The 21,235-nt window shown below is 30.2% G+C and overlaps 1 protein-coding gene and 2 pseudogenes across 2 annotated transcripts; 1 reads left to right on the forward strand and 2 right to left on the reverse strand.

Moving 5' to 3' along the window:
* Positions 1–477: 477 nt before the first annotated feature.
* Positions 478–3,932, reverse strand: LOC111288329 (beta-glucuronosyltransferase GlcAT14A-like). Its single transcript, XM_022879170.2, has 5 exons — positions 3,621–3,932; positions 2,327–3,095; positions 2,139–2,214; positions 1,941–2,056; positions 478–1,373 (listed from the first exon to the last, which is right to left on the reverse strand). The coding sequence occupies exons 2-5, from the start codon at positions 2,901–2,903 to the stop codon at positions 874–876; spliced, it is 1,269 nt and encodes a 422-aa protein (XP_022734905.1). The 5' UTR covers positions 2,904–3,095; positions 3,621–3,932; the 3' UTR covers positions 478–873.
* Positions 3,933–12,761: 8,829 nt separating this feature from the next.
* On the forward strand, positions 12,762–15,857 carry LOC111288918 (proton pump-interactor 1-like; annotated as a pseudogene). Its single transcript, XR_016341626.1, has 7 exons — positions 12,762–13,130; positions 13,514–13,702; positions 13,815–13,994; positions 14,094–14,287; positions 14,470–14,569; positions 14,691–15,233; positions 15,300–15,857. The product of XR_016341626.1 is annotated as a proton pump-interactor 1-like (transcript).
* A 418-nt stretch (positions 15,858–16,275) lies between these two features.
* On the reverse strand, positions 16,276–19,045 carry LOC111288919 (G-type lectin S-receptor-like serine/threonine-protein kinase At2g19130 pseudogene; annotated as a pseudogene).
* Positions 19,046–21,235: the final 2,190 nt, after the last annotated feature.

A 21,235-nucleotide genomic window follows, 5' to 3' on the forward strand; every position in this document is an offset into this window, starting at 1 on the left:
CTCATTCCACTGCTGCCATTAATATGGATAGATAACCAGTGCAGCTACAATTTAATTTTAGCTGGTGAGAAATGTGACTATAAATCTGATTTTAGTTGGTAAGAATTGTGGTAACCAGATGAGATGCACCTAAGTGAATGCTTGGATGGCTTGTCATATCATATTAGCTCCAATTGACAGGAATGATTACTCTCGCAAACCCCCCAACCTTTTTGAAAGTAAGCAATTATTAGTAAGATGATTCCAATTTGGACACTTTACAGCTTCAGGGCAGGATTTTCAGAAGTAGCTTTGGATCAAGTTTGATGTGCATGATGTAATTAATAATTCTGAAGAAAAGATCTGAGAGCTTCAATCCTATTAAAGAAAGAACAAGCTACATGATCCGTTAACAGAATACTGAACCCTTAGTTTTTAGTAATCAAAATTCAAATCCTGAATCTCAAACACCGGGAAAAGGAAAAAAAAAGAACGAAATGGCTGTCCAGGGGAATATTCAGTCTTGGGATCTAATCATAATCATAAGAAACTTCAACATCAAGAGTTTCCTGGTTTGTGAACAACAATGTATCAAAAACTTAATGCAGTGGTAGAAAAATATTGAATAACAGTTCTGAGATACGGAAGTATAAAGCTTTTTTTTTTTTTTTTTTATCTAATTAGTCTCTACCAAAAGTGGGGTATCGAGTACCATTTCTGATCCTGAATATGGCTATACTTTTCAATTCCTATGATTGCAGCAAGACTAAGATTCACCTTCAATTATAATCGAGATTAGGCCAGATGAGGAATGCCATTATTAGAAATTTTCTATTAGATACAATTTTCTCCGCTGTTGTCTGCCTCATTGATTGAACTTCCTCATCATGAAACCTATGTACACTGATCTTGACCGAGATTAGCTTTCATAACTAACATAGCTATGAGTTGGTGAAGCCTCTGAGCTCCTGGACCTGGCTTGAGCTTGTTCAAGTCTCCAACTTCTGAACATTTTGGTTTGCCAGAGCACCAAGCACCGGGGGTGAAGCTTCCTGGTGCCCGGCCAAGCAAATCCTTATCAATCTTATCTAAGACAGGATCGTCTAGTTTGAATTTCCGAGCAAAAGCAGCATTACTCGTAATCATATTGTCTGTGTCATTAAGGGTAAGGACATGCGGGTGCTGTTGAGGTGGATTGTCCCATGAAATATAATGCAAATCATGATTGACAACAGTCTTAGCGAACTCTGGAACATTGCATATGACAGTCTGAAAGTAGCCTTCAGGGGAGGAGACAAAGTTTGTGTAGTACATCAGAAGAGTTCTTGGTAGATTATCCCAACCCCAAACACAGAACTCCACAAATGAATGCGACAAAACTGTCCATGCTGAACCTGCAACCAAAGAGGATGTTTTGAAAAAGTTAACCACCAATTTTGTAAAACAAAACAAATTTAACATTTCCATTTTTAACATATGAGTAGGGTTGCAATAAATGCTATCTCTATGTACGAATGCAATGTGCAGAACAAAACCAAGGCATAGCTTTAAGATCAAGATTCCATCCAGCTGCATCACTAAACCAAATGCATATATGTTTTCATAAGTTCTAACAGAACTTGCCTAATGAGTGCAGGTTAACTCAAACACACCACATAGCCTCAGATAATTCACTTTTAGATAGAAAAAAAAAGAAAAAGAAAAAAAGAAAGACCGTTGTCTGTGTTGTCTGTGTATGAGATCAGAAACAATAATCTCATAAGCCTACCGAGACCACTAAGATGGAACTGATCCTTAGAAACAATTATTATGAAATTTCAATACTATGTATAAATGGATCAGTACTTTTAAAGTTTGAATCCTCATATCCTTAATTGTAAAGAATCAAAGACGACTAAAAGTTTAAATTACTGAACATGGAAATTAAAAAAAATATATCAGGTGTATGATGGAGTACTAACCAGTAAATAATTTAAATGCTGTAGGTAATGTTCTTCTTGGTGTGGCCAAAAATATATCAGACTTGGTTGACATGTAGAGTCCAGGATCTATAATCAAAGGCATTGCTCTTTTGTCCCTGCACAAGAACAGGCGAAATATGTTGGCATTTGACATATTTACAGAGTTTAGACAGAGAGGGAAAGAGGGAGAGAACTTACGCTTTCCAACCAAGCTGGCTTGTGTGCTCAACAAAATTAAGGTTCCGGTTTAAAGCCGAAAATGCATAAAGAAGATCTGCAAATTACAAATTAATTGATCAATGACTGTTCAAATAACTGAACACCGAGATCAAGATCTACAACTCCAGGAAAACGGAGAACAAGTATGACATATGATAGAAACTAACCATCTTGAGTCACAAGAGGATAATCTGATGCACTGAGATTGATAAACCAATCCCAATCTTTATTTCTCTTTAGAAGAATTGCACAAGCATGGAGAGTATTAGCAACCATGGTAGGCCCTCTATAAGTAACCATATTAGCCTTGGTGATCATATAAACATTCCCAACTTTGGAGAAAATTGTATGGTTTTTTATTCTGGAAGTAAGTGCCAATCTTTCTTCTGCAGATGCCTCAAGGTCCAAATGGACCACATATTGGTTCCGTGGATGATACAGTGCATGAAGTGTTCTCCAAAGCTTTTCCAGATCACCTTTTGATCCAGAAACCAAATAAGCAAAACGTGGAATCGTTGGACCAGCAGGAGGAGGTGGCGAACCTAGGTTGATCTTCGATTCAGCATACTCCGGTTTTCTTTGATTCATCGAAATGTGAGCCGGGAAAATGGAGAAGATTGAATTGATTTTGTAAACTGGAGAAACAAGCCCCATATTGAAGGAAGTGACAAGAAGGAACATGCATATGAGAGAACTTATCACAAGGGGAAACACCCATTTCTTCTCCATGTTCAGTGATACCATTGTGAGACCTTATCATAGGATCCAATAAACAATCTTCACAGCAAAAATGTGCTCATCACCAACTCAAAACATAGGAAAAAGAAAAAAAACACCTTATATCTTGATTCAGTTACAAATGGTTCCCACAACTACCATAGATCTTCGGATCAAGAACTTTCCTCTTATATATATTCCCAAATATACCTTCTATAGCTGTTAAATGAACAACCAACAGTAATATTAGTTTATAATATCATAGCAAATTATTTTATTATATCATAGCCTGTAATGCTAATTCCCATATTACCAAGAAATTGAAACTTGTTGAAACAATCAATAAAATAACAACAAATTATGAGAAAGAGGAAAAAAAACAAAACATACCAAAAGTGATTGAGAAGGAAATGATTATTTCCAACTTTTATAATGCATGAAAAAAACAAATCTGAATTAAAATTTTCTTGATCATCAAATCTGTAAATTTCCCACTAACAGATTCATAACTATCATTCAATAAAAGCAAAACCCAGAAACAGAAAATAAGGAAAGATTAAATCTTTGACAAAAAGAAATAATACCCAAATCTGGAAATCAAACATAAAGCTATCAATGAAAGCCAAATCTAAATATATATTTAAAAATAAAAAGAAGCCCAAAAAATTCAATGAATATGAACCAAAACCAACATGAGAGGATATTAAGAAAACACATGAAATGAAGATAATTTAAGAAACAAACCTGATTTTTATGCTGGTAGACAACAAAAAGATTGTTTCTTGCAAGAAAAAAGAAAACCCAAATTTTTTTTTTAATTGTTGTGAGAAAGAGCAGGGTTATGAATTAATGTTAATAAAGAAAGGAATGAAAATGTTTCTTTCTCTTTCCTTTTCTGTTTCTCTCTTTTTCTTCCTTTTAACTCTCTTGTATCTAAGCCTTAGGAGTTTCTGTTAATGTAGAAGAGCTCCTTGGATTGACCAAAGACTCTGCAACAACAACAAAAAAAATCCACCAAAAAAAAAAAAAGACCGCAAAATTTGAACACAATGACAAGTAGTGAAGTTTCTTTCTTCTTTTTTTTTTTTTTTATTCTTTTCCGAATATTACAGTACATAGAAACAGTTTTCACTTTTCAATATTCTCAGTAGATTTTTTTTCCTTTGAGAAATCATTTATTATGCCTATACAATGCATGTAATCTTTGTTAATGCTATATAAATATATATATATATATATATACACACACATATATATATATATATAATTTTATTTCATGTAGAAATGTAGAGGTTTTTTTATTGAGTGGCAATAAAATTTTGGGGTTTTATCCATTTAAGTAGGCTTATTTATTTTGGATTTAACAAATTTATAAAAATTATTTTTTTATAACCTTACAATAAATTCAAATTCAAACAATAAAATTTTTTTTAGACAAATAAAACAAATATAAATTTAAAAAAAAATGATATATGAACTATTATTTTTTAATAAAATTTAAGAGAATGCATATTTAGTAAATACAATAAAAAGTTTAACATTAATATTGTATAAATGAAATTATTTGATACGTGTTTAATTTATGATAAATTCATGTATACTTTTAATTTAGCCTTAATTATAATTTGGTTTTTAATTACTTTTATAAATTATTTATATTCTATATAAGATTGGAGCTAATTTTGATAGAATGGATAATACTGATGGAAAATTGATCAAGGATGTGAGAAAATTTGCAGGGGAAATGGTATCATTTGGGGAAAATTGAATCCAAGACAAAATGTCGGGGGTGTGACTGAGACACCATGGTTTAATGAAAATTTTTTGTTTGTCTTATGAGAAAATCGGTTGGCCAATAAAAAAAAAAAGTTTTGACCCCATTTCTTACTCTATTATTGACTTTGCCAAATTCAAAATTTCTTTTTTCTTTTTTCAATATTCTTATTGTTTTATGTATTTCTGGTCATTTGATGCTATCCCAAAATAGATGATCCTAGGAAAAGTAAAACACCATGCAATTTTAATAGAAATTAAATGGAGAAAAAGTAAAACACCATGAATTTTAATAATAAAAAATGGTATTTTTTTTAATTAAGTATATCATATTTTAAACATTTCCCCTTTTCCCATGTCAACTTAATTTTTATTATTTAAATAAATAATTAATTAATTAATTCTGATGTAGAAGTTTGGAAATATAAAATATGGATTGATGATTCCAAATTAAGTAACATTTTTATTAAATTCTTGAAAACCACAGAATAAATGACACTATCAAAGTGAGGTGGGAACTTACATGTGAGGAAACTTAAATATGAATTAAAAAATGATGGCAATTAAAAAGCTAATTTTCATTAGGTTTGGTAGCCAAAAGAGTTTGGTTGAATGTCTCACCATAGTAGCTAAAAGCCACAAAGCTAATGCCCATATTGCAAACCTTTAGGATTTTCATTATGTGATTTTCAAAGATATTTTGAAAGAGTTTTATTTGGTTAATTGAAATTTTTATCATATTATACATTATTTTGGAAATAAATCTTATCGATCATCCAAATGAAGTATAAATTATGATTCGATTTTATTTTCTTTATTTTTTATTTAGAAAAAAGATTTGGAACTCGACTTTTTTAATAAAAGATCATACACATAAATTTATCATTGAATTAAATGCTCAGATATTGTATTATATCATATTTTTAAAAGGTTTATAATTTTTATTTATAATTTTTTGACCTAATTGAATCTTGAAGGACATAAAGGCTCATTGGATTAAGGTTTCATCTTTAGAGTTAACTTTCCAAGTAAAAAAAGGTTGAAGTTGAAAATTTTTGTAAATCTAGTAAGTAAAAGCCATGCACTAAGAAAGAAGATTCAATATTTTTTGGTTGGTTATGCAATTTAAATTTCATTACTAAATTTTTACTTAAAGAAAAAGGACTACATTACTACTTTTAAATCAAAAAGTTTCCCATATTTTACTTTTCTATCATTCTTATCACACCAAACACATTTTAATGAAAATATATATGTTTCATCCATCGTTCTATCATTTTCATCACCAAATAAATATAAGAGAAAAATATAGCTTTTAATCTCTAAATTGTGTTTAATTTTCAACTTCTGCTACAAAATTTCAATGATTCAAGTATTACTTTCAAATATGTGCTAATATCAAATTTAAAAAAATTTAAGGTTTTGAATTTATCTTACATTAAATTCAGAGCATTCAGTTGATTTATATAATTATCTTTAAGAAATGACATTGGGGTTAAAATTCAATGTGCAATTAGCCACCCTAAATTAAGCTACATGTGCAATTAGTTTTATAATATAAAATTGAAAATTCAATTTCTTTTTTCTCAATGTTATGTGACAATTAATTTATAAGTATTTGGCAAAAAGAAAAGTAAAAAACGTCAATTATTATTATTATTATTGTTATTGCCCCATCTCCATGTCTCAATTAATCCAACAGCCAAAAAGAAACAGCCATTCTTATTCTAACGTTGCTTGTCATTAATATAGCAATTAAATCAAGCAATTAAAAGAACCAAAAAAAATGTAATAAATGTTGCTTAAAAAACCATAATAAAAAACAATATTGTACAAATTAATGTTCCCCTTTTGGGAAATCTTGTAACAAGCTTACACCTCATTTGTTAAAAAAAAAAAATCCCACAGTAAAATTGAAAAGAATTAACTAATGGTTTTATTATCCCAATTTTTAGTGCTATTTTCATTTTAGAACCAAATATAATTTTAGTTAATTCATATTAAATTAATAAAATTTTTGTAATTTCAAATAAAATACTCTTTCTATCCTATTTTCTTTGTTCATCTTTTCTTTTTAGGATGTCCTAAAATTATATATTTTTTTTTTTGAACATCTAAAATTTTTTTTATACTTTAAAATTATTTTTATGATTTTTATTTTACTTCTTGATATTAAAAATCATGAAACTTTAATTTTATAAAAAAAATTAATTTGAATATTAATTACATTAAAATTAAAGTCTTTTTCTTAAAGTCTGTGAAAGTCCATACATAAAAAATAATATGGGACAGAGGGAGTAGTAAAATTCAAGGAAATAATATGAAAATTTAAAAAAGCTCAAGCCCATGAAAGATTGAAAAAAATTATAAGTATTAATAATCGATCCTTAACTTTACAAAAAAAAAAAAGAATGAGTAAATATATTTTGTAATGATGGGTTAAGAACTTTGCTTTTATTTTTTAAAAATTTATTTAAATGAACGATAAAATTAAAAATAACGATATTTATAAAATTAATTTACTTAATATTGATATTGAATGTTGTAATAATAAAATTAAAATCAATGATAAAATGTATATATTTAAATGTAAATATAATAATAATAATGAAATTAAATATAATAATTGAATGTCCTGTATCAAAATCATTCGATTATCTTAATTAAAAAATATTATATTTTAATTTTATATTAAAAATAGTTGATTGCCATGGGATCCAATGGTTCGTTGGATCTTTTTTCAATTGAAAGCCCTAAATTGTACCATTGGACTGCTATGGAATGCAAACGAGCTCTAAATATTTTTTTAGTGCGTTAGTACATTTTGCTTCTGTCTGTCTGAGTGAAATACACAACAACTAATCACCGCAACTCTCCACGTTTCAATAAGCGGACATTCTTTGCGGGAATAAAGGGCACGGAACCCGAAAGATTCGGCTGTTCCATGACGTAACCTATTACCCAATCATTACGCCAAACATCACCGTTGCTTGCCAGCCGTCTGATTCTGATTTGGAATCTGAAAAGAAATTGCTTTTGGTTACTGGGCCCCTCCCTCTTTTCACAAAGAAATTTGCTTATCTTCACGATTTTAGATAAACTGACAACACCGAGATTAATGCGGGTGAAACATCTGTCACAGACTTCGGAGTTCGTACATCTTCACATTTAACATTGTAGCATATCTTCAGACAAAGACAATAAAAAAATATTTTTATATAATTTTTTATTTAAATGACAAAAATTAAAAATTTAATTATCAAAATTAAGATTTTTGCACGATCACATTGTTTTTGGTTTATTTGATATGATTTCATGGGTTTGATTTCTTATATTTTTTTTTAAATTATCCTTTTCATTTTTTTTATGATATGGATTATTGAATTATAATATTTCAAAATTTACCTAAATTTAAGTTTATTAGGTAATCCTAATGACATATTATAAAAAGTATAAAAGGTATCTCACGGTTAAAAAGATAATTTTTTTTTATTAAAGATTATCGATAAATAGTTAAAGGTATTTTAAATATTTTAATTGATTTTACATATTAAATTAATTTAATATATGTAATGTTACATCAATTTAGTTACGTTATTTTTTTTTTTTTTACAAATCTCATACCTCTTACTTATAAATATGAATATTTATGTATTATCATTTCATTTCAGAATATTCTTAATTTTTTATTTTTCTCATATTTTGACTTTTTTCGTATTAATCTTTGACTTATGTATCAAAATATAAATGCAAAAAACATTCTCTATATTTCTTACTCACTACTTTCTTTATTTTCCTTTTGATTTCAATTCTACCTCTCATTCAAAACTTGACACAAACACATACTTTTTCATTTTTAAAATTTTATTTTTTAAAATTTTTCATAAAAATTAAATCTTGATTGATAAAAAAAATCTTTTCTTATAAACTAAACTAATCTTATTGATGTTGCGGTTAAAGTTATTACATTTGATTGCAAAATGTAAAGTTAAATAAAATAAAAAAATGTGGTTAATTAAAATATTAATTATGATTAATTTATTTTCAATCATAAAAAGTCATATTTTCTTCCTTTTTCCCTTTTGATTTGTCTTCATATTTTTTTTATTAGATATAAATCTTAACATATAAAACTTCATATTTAATAAATAAAATAACTTGTCATGGATTAACATATTCAAGAAAAACTTTCACCCAACTATTTGCAAATTAATTTTTATTAATGAACATAAGTATTTACAAATTATTTATTTAATTAAGATGAGGGATTCATTTACACCAACAAAGTGTTACAATAATTGTTTTGAATCGAAATAATTAAATGTAAGTACTATAAATTTAATTTTGATTCGAGTGTAAAAAAAAAAAAAGTGTAACGCTTGCATTTATGTAAGCAAATTCTTTAATTAATTTCAATTAATTTTGTTGAGAATAACTTCCTAAAAGTATCATAAATAAAACCACATAACTTCTTAAAATAAAGTTACATATTTAGTTAATTTTCATTAATGGACATAAAATTAGAAATAACTAGTCATGGATACAAGATAGGAGAGAGAGGCAAATTTTGTTCCATCATCAATGTAAAAGATGTTAGAAGATAATTGTAGTACTTTTAATGGGCAAACAACAGCGTCGTTTTGAAGTATTCTCCCTTCAAATTTCAATGATTTGCTCATATTGGTAAGAACTCTTTCTAATTGGACCCAACTATAATGATAAGGGATCATCAGGCCCCAAGACAATTGCTTTAGCCCCATCAGCCTCCCTTTATTACCCTTGTGGGCCTTTAAAGTCTACAAATTAGATAGTTTTAGATGGTAAAATTTGCTTTAAGAAATGAAACTTTTCTTAATTGTTACGAGGGTTAAGAGAGTTTTGAACTTAATTATTTGGATAAGAGAAAATTAGATCTAACAATTAAAAATATGATATGATAATATGATATGAAAATGAAACAAATAAAAAATATAAAAATAATGTGACTTAAAATTTTAAAAAAATTATAAATAAATTTAATAAAATCAAAAAATTATATTTTATACGTTCGTGTTGATGCTAATTATGACACGTTATTTTTATATAAAATATAATAAAAATATAATATTTTATATCATACGATGATATAAATTGTCAAATATAAAAGAAATAAGCATTAACTATTAAAATATATAATCTGATACTTAAGAAATGAAACTTTAGAGAAAAGAAGAGCAAGACCAAACCTGATTAGCTAATTTCTTTCTTTTTTTTTTAAATTTAATTCTTTTTTATTTAGATATATTGAGAAATGTTATGAGTTTATCATTAGATACTTTCATTGTCTTAATAAAACTTTATAAATTACAAATATTTTTTTGTTACACATAAAGGAGACTGAGGAGATAAAAAAGATTTGAACTTTGAACTTAGGCTCAATTGGTGATAATTAAATTTCAATGCATTCTCATTACACCAAAACCTATTCGATTACAAGCCCTTAATCAAGAAAATGTAACAAATCTTAGGTCAAGTTTTGAGGGTAAAATTTTGTTGTTAAATTGACTATATATCCATACTAAAGCCGAATTCAGTTTGAAGTTTATAAATTATGAAGAAACTTTGGCTCCCACCCTCAAAACTAGCTTAGCTCATTCGATGCCAAGTAACCCTATTTGAAAATTTTCGATATTAGCTTACTCTTTTCAAAATTTTACTCAAGATGCATTCGGATTCCATTGTACTGCGAGATGCATTTGAGTAAATATCTTGAAGGCTCTTTCTCCGGTTTTGGTTGAACAATCGATTATGATAATTTATTTCATCGTAATTTTTATATTTAAATATATATCTTAATTATTAATTATTAATTTTATTATCATAATATTTAATCTTATTATCATTATTATTTTTAATATTATTAAACTCAATCTCACTCATAATTCAAATGTACCTATAAATCATAATACCATACGCAAAGATCAAAAAAGAGAATAATTTTTAAGTCTATATTTTATACAATATTAATATATAAATTTTATATATCATTAATGAATCATAAGATATTATCTTATTAATAATTAATATTAAATTTTATTAATTTTTAAAATAAATACACAAATATTTATTTTTTATTAAATTTTTATTAATAAATTGATATTATCTAATTTATTAATAATACATCAAATATATATTTATAATTTTGAGCAAAATTTGCCCATTGAAGTAGCCATCACAAATTAGGAAAATCCCAAATTTGGAACTTAGAATTTAAAAAGATTTTATTCCAAAAAAGACTTCCAACTTTTCGTAGGGGTATGTTTGTACTTTTACATCCCACGCGTTGACTTCCAGTCGTAATCATCCACGTGAGGAATTAATGGATAGTAAACGTGTTCAGTACAATTGATATTTGCCGAGATAAATCTACTAAAATCAAGTCTAACAAAGACTAAGGGGACAAAGCCGACATTTTACATTTCCAAATTGTACATTGGTTTTATTTGCATTTTCTTCCTTACTTTGTTTTACTTATTGTTTGATTGATAGTTTTGTGTTCGACAGTATCATTTAAAATTATTATTTTATACATTAAAATGTAATTTTAAAATTTCACAAATAAAATTAAAATATTATTATATATTTTTATTACATTAATTTTTTAATTTTTAAAATATATTCGGGTAAAGTTCGTGATATCACCTAATTTGCATATAATTTATTAAAACTAACATATGCTTAACTTAAAAAACAAAGTGAATTGGGAAATTTGTTTGATGTTAACTCTTCTTCCTAAAGGAATTGATGTTAACTAATTGATGGTGGATAAATCGTTAAATACTACTACTTTGATTTTTTTTAAGGAAAAAATTTTACACCTAATATAAATTTTTTTTAAAATTACACTAATAATTAAATTTATAATCAAATATAATTAATTATATGAATATTTAATTAGTAAATTATAATTTAATTAAAAAATTTCATTGTCAGTATAAAAAACCAGATATTTTAAGTTCAGAACTCGATTAACAGCAAAACAGACAAAAATCTTTGTACCTGCGACATGAAAATCATTGGTCCAACGGAGTTCTTTTCCACTGCTTGTAGAAAGAGAAAAAAAAAAAAAAAAAGCAAAGCCCAATCGGCAAATCCTTTGTCTTTTTTCTCAGCTGAAAAATCTGTTCTTTTTTCTTTACTTCTATTTCTCTTTCCTCAAACAGGCATTGATATAAAGCTAAAATCTCTCTCTTTCTCGCATTCCTTCCTTGCCCACTCTCTCTCTTGAAAAGAAGTCAGAAGAGAAAGAGAGTGAGATCTGACCCATCACTCTTTCCTTTGCCAAATTCTTAAATTTACTTTAGACCCTTTTTCTGCAAAAGGTTCTTCTTCTCTCTTTATCTCTCTAAAAGGGTGGTCATATAATCTTTCTTTCATTTCTTCTGTCTTTCTTTCTGGGTTTTTGTTTTTCATTTTATCTGTTGACTTTTTCATTTCATGTTTTGAAAATTCGGGGTTTTTTTTAATCCTTATTCCATAATGTATTGCATGTTAGTTTTCTTGATAGATAAAGGCTTAATCCTGTGTTATGACATGCTTTTATTAATTTGATGTGCTTCTTTTTACTTAATTTTCGATCTGGATTCTATCTTTTTTTTTTATTATAGTTAATCAATCTTGTATTTTTTTGTTCAATTTATTTAATTTGATACTGGTAGTAAATATCCCATGCAGAGTATAAGAGACATTGGAATAATTTGAATAATTTCTTTGAAATTCTTCTGTTTTTTTTTTTTTTTTTTTTTTTTCTCTCTTTTGATCTGATTAAGAAAGCTAGCTAAAGAAATCGATTTATATTTGTTCTATTTCAACTTTTATTGGTAAAACTTTTTCTTAATTTTGTTTGTTTAATGTGTTGTGTTATTTATGTCAATCAGGTGTCTGGTTTTCCAGATTGTTAACTGTTTAATCCAATTGATAAATGCTAGCAAAACAAATTGTTTGGATTGATCTTTTTTCTTGATTTTTGTTTCATAAATGAAATGATATTTATATTTATATTTTGGTTATATAATGTGGTATCTTAATCTTTGTTTTCGCATTTTGTTAGGTTCATTTTTGTGATTAATTGGTGTCGAGGTTGTGGGATCAGACATGGCACAAGTATTTGTTGACAAATTAACTGAAATAGACAAATCATTTCTGCATGAGAAGGAAAATGGGAAACTGGACAAGGATACCGTTCATGATGAGCCTATTAAAGTCGGTTCCCATGGTGAGGAACCAGACAAGGGAGAAGAGAATAATGCATCCACTGCTGACTTTCCGAAGGATGCAATTAACGAGTGGCCTGCACCTAAGCAGATCCATTCGTTTTATTTTGTCAGGTATCGACCTTATGATGATCCAAAGATAAAAGCCAAAATTGATCAGGCTGATAAAGAGGTGCAAAAGTGGAATAAAGCCAGGTTTCAGCTTACTGATGAATTGAAAGTGAAGAGGGTGAGTGAAAAGCTATTAGTTTTAATTAGATGTATAGCATTATTGGTTGTGCTTATATGTTGTCAGTCGTTTGATGAGTCTCTAAAACTTGTTTTAAGTGCAATATTTCATGTGCTTATAATAATATAATGAATGGAGGCATTAAACCTGGATGCATTTTTGTGAACGTCGGGAACTCAAGTCCTTGAGCATGTAATAACAATTACACATATGCTATTGTTATTTTGTTGTGGTGTAGATTATTATTTTGGTATATTGATTCCTTATTGTTGTGCTTGCTTCAAAATGTTGAGCCAAATTGTGAAGGAAGTTCAAAATAATTATGCTTCCAGCTAGGCCTAATCTCAATTACTTTTTAAAGAATTATCTTTATGTCAATGCAGTCAGATCGAGCAGAGTTGCTTTCTCAAGTGAAATCCCTGAATATTGATTTTGAGCAATTCAAGGCGATTTTAGATGAGAAAAGGAAGGAAATGGAACCGCTGCAGCAGGCTTTAGGCAAGCTTCGCAATAATAACAATGCTGGTGGTCGTGTTCGTATATTTTCATCTGAGGAAGAGCTCAATGATATTGTATGATACTACTGTAAACTTTGGCTGCATTGAGATTTGTCATTTGTTTTCTGCTACAGTTAATTATTTGCTTCTGTCTTTTAGTCACTTCTTCGAAATTGATGAATTGCAGATCCATAGCTTGCAATATCGCATTCAGCATGAAAGCATCCCATTGTCTGAGGAGAAGCAAATCCTTCGAGAAATCAAACAACTAGAGGGAACCAGGGAAAAAGTTATCGCTAATGCTGGAATGAGAGCAAAGATTCTGGATTCATTGGGTCAGAAAGAAGCCATTCAAGATCAGGTTAAAGTAAGAAACTTGTATTTTTCACTTTTATCGCCTTCCCTGTATTAATGTAGACTATTGTTGCATTTCGCTAATAAACTTGCTATATTTGTTTTATTGTAGCTTATGGGTGTTGATTTGGATGGAGTAAGGAAGGATCAGCAAGCAATCTGGTCCAAAAAAAATCAAATTAAAGAAAAAGTGAAGGCAATTGAGAATAAAATTGACTCTTTACAGGAGGAGTTGGCAGCTGTGACCCAGAAGAGGGACAGAGCTTATAAAACCATTCAGGAACTGAGGAAACAACGTGATGAGGGGTTATGTCTTTTCTTTGCTTCAATTCTCAAGATCTCTGTTTCATATGCATACATGACCATAGCCAAAGATTCATTTATGCGTGGAGAGATACATTCACTTTTTCCAGTCAACTTCCAAACTTCCTTGAGCATGCTAATACCAAGCAGTCATTCTAATTACTGTTATTTTTTTCATTTTTTCAGAATGCTCACTTTTACCAGAGCCGTTCACTCTTAAACAAAGTGAAAGAGCTAGCTGCAAAGAAAGACATTAAGGCTCTTGAGGAGCTTTCAACTGCAGAGGTTTGTTGAGACTGCCGATTAGTGTTACATCCTGAGTATTCATGTGCTTTAGCATTTGGCTGCTCTCTTATCTTTTATATTGCTTTTAGCTTTATCTTTTCTTTTTTTTTTTGGAACTTAGGTTGAGAAGTTTATGACTATCTGGAGTGGCAAGAAGGCCTTCAGGGATGATTATGAGAAAAGAATTCTGCCATCCCTGGACAGTCGGCAATTGAGTAGGGATGGTCGGATAAGGAATCCTGATGAGAAACCACTGGTTGCACCAGAGGCACCTGTGCCTTATGAAGCTGAAACGATTCCCAAACTTACTGTAAGGCAACCAAAGGAAGGAGCCAAATCCTCTCCCCAACCAGATACTAAACTCCCCAAAAAGGTCCAGCAAGATGCTGAGACCAAAGTAATGGAGTCAAAATTGTCTCTAGAGAATGGTGTTGTGGCAGAGAAAGAGATCTCTGGATCAGGCAAGTTGTAAAAGGACACTTCTATGGACAAGGAAGTTGATGAAGAAAAACTGAAAGAAATAAAGAGAGAAGAGGAAATAGCAAAAGCAAAGCAAGCCGTGGAAAGGAAGAAGAAGTTGGCTGAGAAAGCAGCAGCCAAAGCAGCTATAAGAGCTCAAAAGGAAGCTGAAAAGAAGCTCAAGGAAATTATTTCGTTCTTTATTGTGTTTTGCTTCTTGATAATTAGTTTGAAGGTGAAACTGAAATTCTTTTGATTTTTTTTTCAGGAGCGTGAAAAGAAAGCAAAGAAGAAGGCGGCATCATCTGCAACTGGTGCAAATCCTGAGGAACCAACTGAAGCTGTGGTAGAGGCTTCAGAATCAGAGAAGAGTGATGTTAATGCTGATTCTTCTGTTCCTTCTCCTACACCTGTTTCGGTGAAGGATAAAGTACAAAAGGAGAATACAATTAGGTACAGAAATCGAACAAAAGGACCTGAGTCACTTCCAAGAGCCATCCTGAAACGTAAGAAGTCGACCAACTACTGGATATGGGCTGCTCCTGGTGCGTTGGTGGTGCTGATACTTCTAGCATTGGGTTACTATTATCTTTATCATGTCTGAAGAAAACTTGAATGGAACTGAGAGTTAAGGACAACTTTTTTGGTTGATCAATATGCGAGTTGCTAGGTCCATAGTGGCAAAATTTAATTAATTTTGTTCTTTGCATCCCATGAGGGATGGACTAAAAACTCATAATGTTGCTGGCAGTTCAGTCTGAATGCTTACTGAGGCCAAAACTGTGTACTTACGGTTTGGTTAGTTGTATTTTTAAAATTTTGACTTCTATCAGTTTTAGAATTTCATGAGAAGCCTTTATAGAGAATTGTTGTTCTTGTAGCATTTCCATAGTTGAGATAGATCCTAAATGAATAAAAGGGGTAAAGCTGAACTTGATTGACTGATTTTCTGGCACGGAAGATTTGAGTAGATAGAATGCAAGTGTTCAATGAGAAGATTGTTAAGTTGTTTTGGTCTGTCTTTTTCTTCGGTTGTACCCTTAATGTTCTACCTTGAGTTGTTTTTGGTATTGAATCAAGAAAGTTCCACTACAAACCAAGAGCTGAAACGAGTTGATAAGAAGAGGCTATTATTTTCATAAAGGAAGTCGTAGCTTGAGATATGAGAAGGGATTGTAAGTAGTGAGATTTAAATCTCAAATTTATTGAATGTTATCTCTTAAGGGTAGTTGTATGATTTAATTAAGTTTCGGATTTAACTAGTGTAGTTATTTCATTTCCTAGCAATTACTTATCAAGAATGATACATCATACAAAGAAAGCTGCATACCGATGGAAAACTAAGGCCTAAAGCTATTCTGATGGTATTTGGTAATTTAAACTTCAGATATTGAGCTACTGCACATTAATAGTGTAACTGGTTCATCTAACCTGCTAAACAGTTTGAACTACTGCATTCTTCTCATTTGTTAAAGAATGTTTAGAAATCCCATCTCTTGAATAGTTTGCGATGGTTTGGATAAACCACGGTATTGGTGGCAAACTGATCTCTTGCACTCCCTCCAGGATCTGAACAACGTTCCCCATGGATGGCCTATTTTGCTCTGTATCTTGAATGCACCAACATGCTACTTTACAAGCTCTGATGACTTCTTTTAAATTTGCATTTCCCTGCAACTTGGAATCTATCAAACTTAGTACATCTCCTCCATTGCTTATGCAGTTTGCAGCACGAGCCGGGAAGTAATTTTCGGTCCCATCATCTCTTATCTCCCAGTTTCTTCTTCCTGATATAATCTCCAAAAGCAACATCCCATAGCTGAAAACATCAGATTTTGGAGTGATTGGCTCACCTGAAATCATTTCAGGTGCAAGGTACCCTCTGGTTCCTTTCATCGTGGTCAACACACGGCTGATATCCCTGCCTAACAGCTTTGCAAGGCCAAAGTCTGAAAGCAAAGGATTATAGTCAGCATCAAGCAGAATGTTCTCAGGCTTGATATCACAGTGTATGATACATTCTCTGCACTTCTCATGGAGATAGGCTAATCCTCGAGCCACTCCCACTGCAATATGATATCTTTTTTCCCAGTCTAGGATCTTTGAATCCTGATAAAACAGATGACTGTCCAAGGAACCATTTGGCATGTAATCATATACTAGAAGCCTCTTCATGCCTGTCACGCAGAACCCCAGAAGGCGAACGAGATTAACATGATGGATTGTCCCAATGGTGCTCACTTCAGTGCGGAACTGCTTGTCTTCTTGGTCTTGGCATTTGAGAATCTTTACAGCTATGGCAGATGAATTCGGAAGTATTCCTTTAAAAACAGAACCAAAGCTTCCTTCACCTAACTTTTCCGAAAAATTCTTTGTTGCATTCTTTAAATCACTGAACTTAAAGAGAATCAAAACATCATCTGTTGGTTTAATGTCAGAGAAATTTGTCCTCCTGCATGTTGGAACAAGGAGTCCCAAGATGGCAATCAAAATTAGAATTGCTGCAGCTGCACTAATAATGAACCACTCAATTCTTCCCTTTGTCTTACCTCTCAAAGCTTCCAGCTCTGTCGTTGGAAGCCGAAGATGTAGATCTCTTCCCAGATTGTCACCATATGAGAGGTATTGGATGTTCAACAAATCTTCTCGCCATATGGAGCAGTTACCATCATAGGTGTATGCGGTACAAGAGCAGTCTCTTAAGCAGGCCGATTTACAATATTCCAAGCCCTTATTATTTGTCAAGAACACTTCATTTGCTGGTATACGAATGTTATGAATCACTTGGAAGCCTTCTTCCTCACCATTTTCGCACTGCAATGGAGTTCTTCTAAGACAACCATGTGTGTAGTTACCTGTACTCCATTCTCCCGGAATTTTAGGTTCAAATCCAGGCAAGCATCTGCATGTAGGCAAACTGAACTGATTGCAGGCTCCATATAATCCACAGAATGCATAGATTTCACATTGATCCTTTGGTTTTGCCCAAATTGTTTTCCATTCCTGAGAATCATCTTGCCATATGAGTTGCTGCAGCTGCCCCGGATATATCCATCACAAATCTTACAAGAATTGAAGAGTTGGTAACTGTGTAAATGTAGAAGTTTTCTTTCTCATTTGACACATAGTTCATAGTGGTATATTTGTTATCTACGGTATCATTACTAAAAGAGGAAATTCTTTCCAGCCAAATCCCACAAGTCCAGTGCCTTTTCCCATTCTGAAGAATATGATACGTGCTTGTTCCATTGAGGTCTAGCCCCAGGGAAAATGGTCCAGGGGCAGGATCAGTTGAATTGCTCCATGCAATGTAGACTTGCCTTCTCTTGGTCATCTTATCTATTCCAAGCTTGGCACCAGACAACCAAGTATCAGTAGGGTGATCAAAGCTTTGCCATAATATTACTGAAGGGTTTGAACTATTTCTCAAAACAAGATTTCCACTGTTCTTAAGTAATGCAACAGTGGAATTCATGGAGTTCAACGATGATTGATCGGTTGACCAAACTGGGATTTCAGATTGGTTGTAGAGGACAAGGTTGCCCTTTTCAGAGAGTTGAAGTTTTGAAGTGGAAGGATCAAGGACTGGCTTATCTCTATTAGCCACCCAGACCACAGTCTGAACAGGGAGTTTCTTGTACCAGATGCCTACATAGTATTTTGTGGAGTTACCTGGCTTAAAGAAACCAAGTTCAAATCTTCCATTTTTTGAGGTGATAGTTTGGTTACCAGAGAGAGATTGGCCTGGATAAATGGTTTTCATTTCAATGGAGAGATGGGTCTCAAAGGAGAGGAAGTAAAGGATCAGAAAATGAAGGGGCAGAAGCTTTGTTTTGTTTCCCATTAATGGAGAAAAAAGATTGGCTGCAATATCTAGAGTAGAAATTTAGTATGGCTTGTTCTTGAATGAAGTATTGTAATCATACCTGCTTTTATACACTACCACTTCATAAAAGACAGGAACTTTTTTTTTTTTAAATTTGTTTTTATACTCATACAAATACACTTATATGACATACATCTATACGTTTATATGCAAATATGAATTTTTAAAATTACAAATATTTAAAATTTTAAAACCTCAAATAAATGAAATAAATGTAAGAATATTAGGAAAATGTAATAATTTATTGTTCAATAACCTAATTAAATGAACATGTATTATTTTTGGGATGAAATTTTGAAAAAAAAAAACATGAGCAAAAAAGTATTATAAATTGATTAAAAGAATAAAAGAAGTGAAAAAAAAAAAAAATCAAAATCTTGCATCCATCAACGAATACTACGTATTGAAATATTAATACAAATTTATTCGTATAGATTAATTTAGAAAATAAAATGATACATGAACTTAAATTTATCAATTTTTTTCAAAATCAATAAATATCTATTGATATAACCATTATCAATATGATATAAAAAAAAAATTGCTTATGACCTTCATCATAGCCACGTTAGAGTACACGTTTTTTGACTAATTATGCTTTAAGTGTACTAATCATGTAGTTTTTGAAGCTTATTTAACGGGTCATCCTTTTGTTGCCACTCCAAAAAGCAGTTTGCTTCAAGACCTTTTCAACAACTTTTTCGAAGGTGAAATAGACTTTAGATTGTGTGGACATGATACAAACGATTATCCTAATAAAAAACTGAATTTTGGGTATTAATTTAATTAAGCGTGTGGACTCTACTTTGAAATTTCTATTTAGATTGCATTGTTGATAATGAAAGCAGTGAGCAAAAAAATTGACAAAAATTAAGTATTTGAGCGTTGAATGGTTCTTGATGGGGAATGGATTTTGAATAGAAAATTGCTTTAATTTGCCCATTGACAAGGCACCTAGTCTTCCACTAAACTCCATATTTGGTTACTTTTTGGTTTTTGTTTCAAGGCGTTTTAAACACTGTTGGGAGTTTGCGCTTGATTGATTCACCAAATGGAGGGTCAGCTGAGACAGCTAACATTTGTATTAATGAAAAGATGTGGATGCCTTTTTCATTTTTTTTTTAATTATATAATCATCAATATTATTGGTACGTATTTTACGGGTTGAATCCTTTAATTACTTTTCAACATGTTCATCCAAATTTTTTATGTATGTGAAACCTAATTATAAGGTATGAATTTTATATATTGAATAACGGTTAATGTCACGCTCCAAATTCAAAAATTTAATATGTAATAGCGATATATGTCTAAGATAAATTTCACAATAATGTAAAAAAACAAATACCATATTAAGTCAAAATTAATGTCTTTAAAAATCTTCAAAATTTATGATTTACAAAATTTTAAGTCTCCATAATTATATATGATACAACTTAATTAAATAATACAAAATATTCTACCTACTAACAAATCTTTTAAATTGACACCAAAATAATCACTTTAAAGGTTATATCAAACAAAAAATAAATGCTAAACTTGCTATTAGTGCTCTTGTCAAAACTAATTCTCTTAAAATATAATTATCAAAATCTGAAACATAAAAAAATTAAAAGAATGAATACAAAGACTTAACAAGTAATCATATCCTAAACTGGATTAAGCATATTATAAAACATTTAGACCAAAACATTAATTATACAATTTGAAAATATTGTAGGATGATCTTGTATTCATAAACATATTTATACAAATTATATTATCAAAACAAAATTCTCAAATAATAAAACAAAACAAAAAATCATAAAATTATAAATTTTATTGGTTTCTTGTAATATACTACCCTTCAATGCAATGGGACAAAAATATGTTAAAAGGTGGTTAAATTGGATAAAATAAATATCACAAATTTTCCTTTAATTCAATGGGATAAAAGTATATCGAAAGTAACCTAATGGTTGCATTGACCAAAACAATAAAAATCACAATTTCTCCTTTAATGCAATGGGATAGCAGTATATCACTAATAGCATGATAAACAAAAATCACTATTTTCAACTAGTGGCATGATTCAAAAATAATTTTTAAATCACAAAATACATGTCAACATAGTCAATAATTTACCTCTATTGACAGGGTCAGAATATAACCATATTAAAAGACAAAAACCAAAACATATTTTTAGATTACTTAACATATACAAATTCAATATTTATATTATTTCTTAAAATACAATTTGTACATAGCAAATTTTGTCTATCATTCTAAAAAAAATTTTATATTTCAAAAATCAATCAATAAATAAATAATATTATTACAAA

This window comes from Durio zibethinus, chromosome 4, assembly GCF_047325235.1.
Source record: "Durio zibethinus cultivar Kanyao isolate XHJ-2024 chromosome 4, ASM4732523v1, whole genome shotgun sequence".
NCBI lineage: Eukaryota > Viridiplantae > Streptophyta > Magnoliopsida > Malvales > Malvaceae > Durio > Durio zibethinus.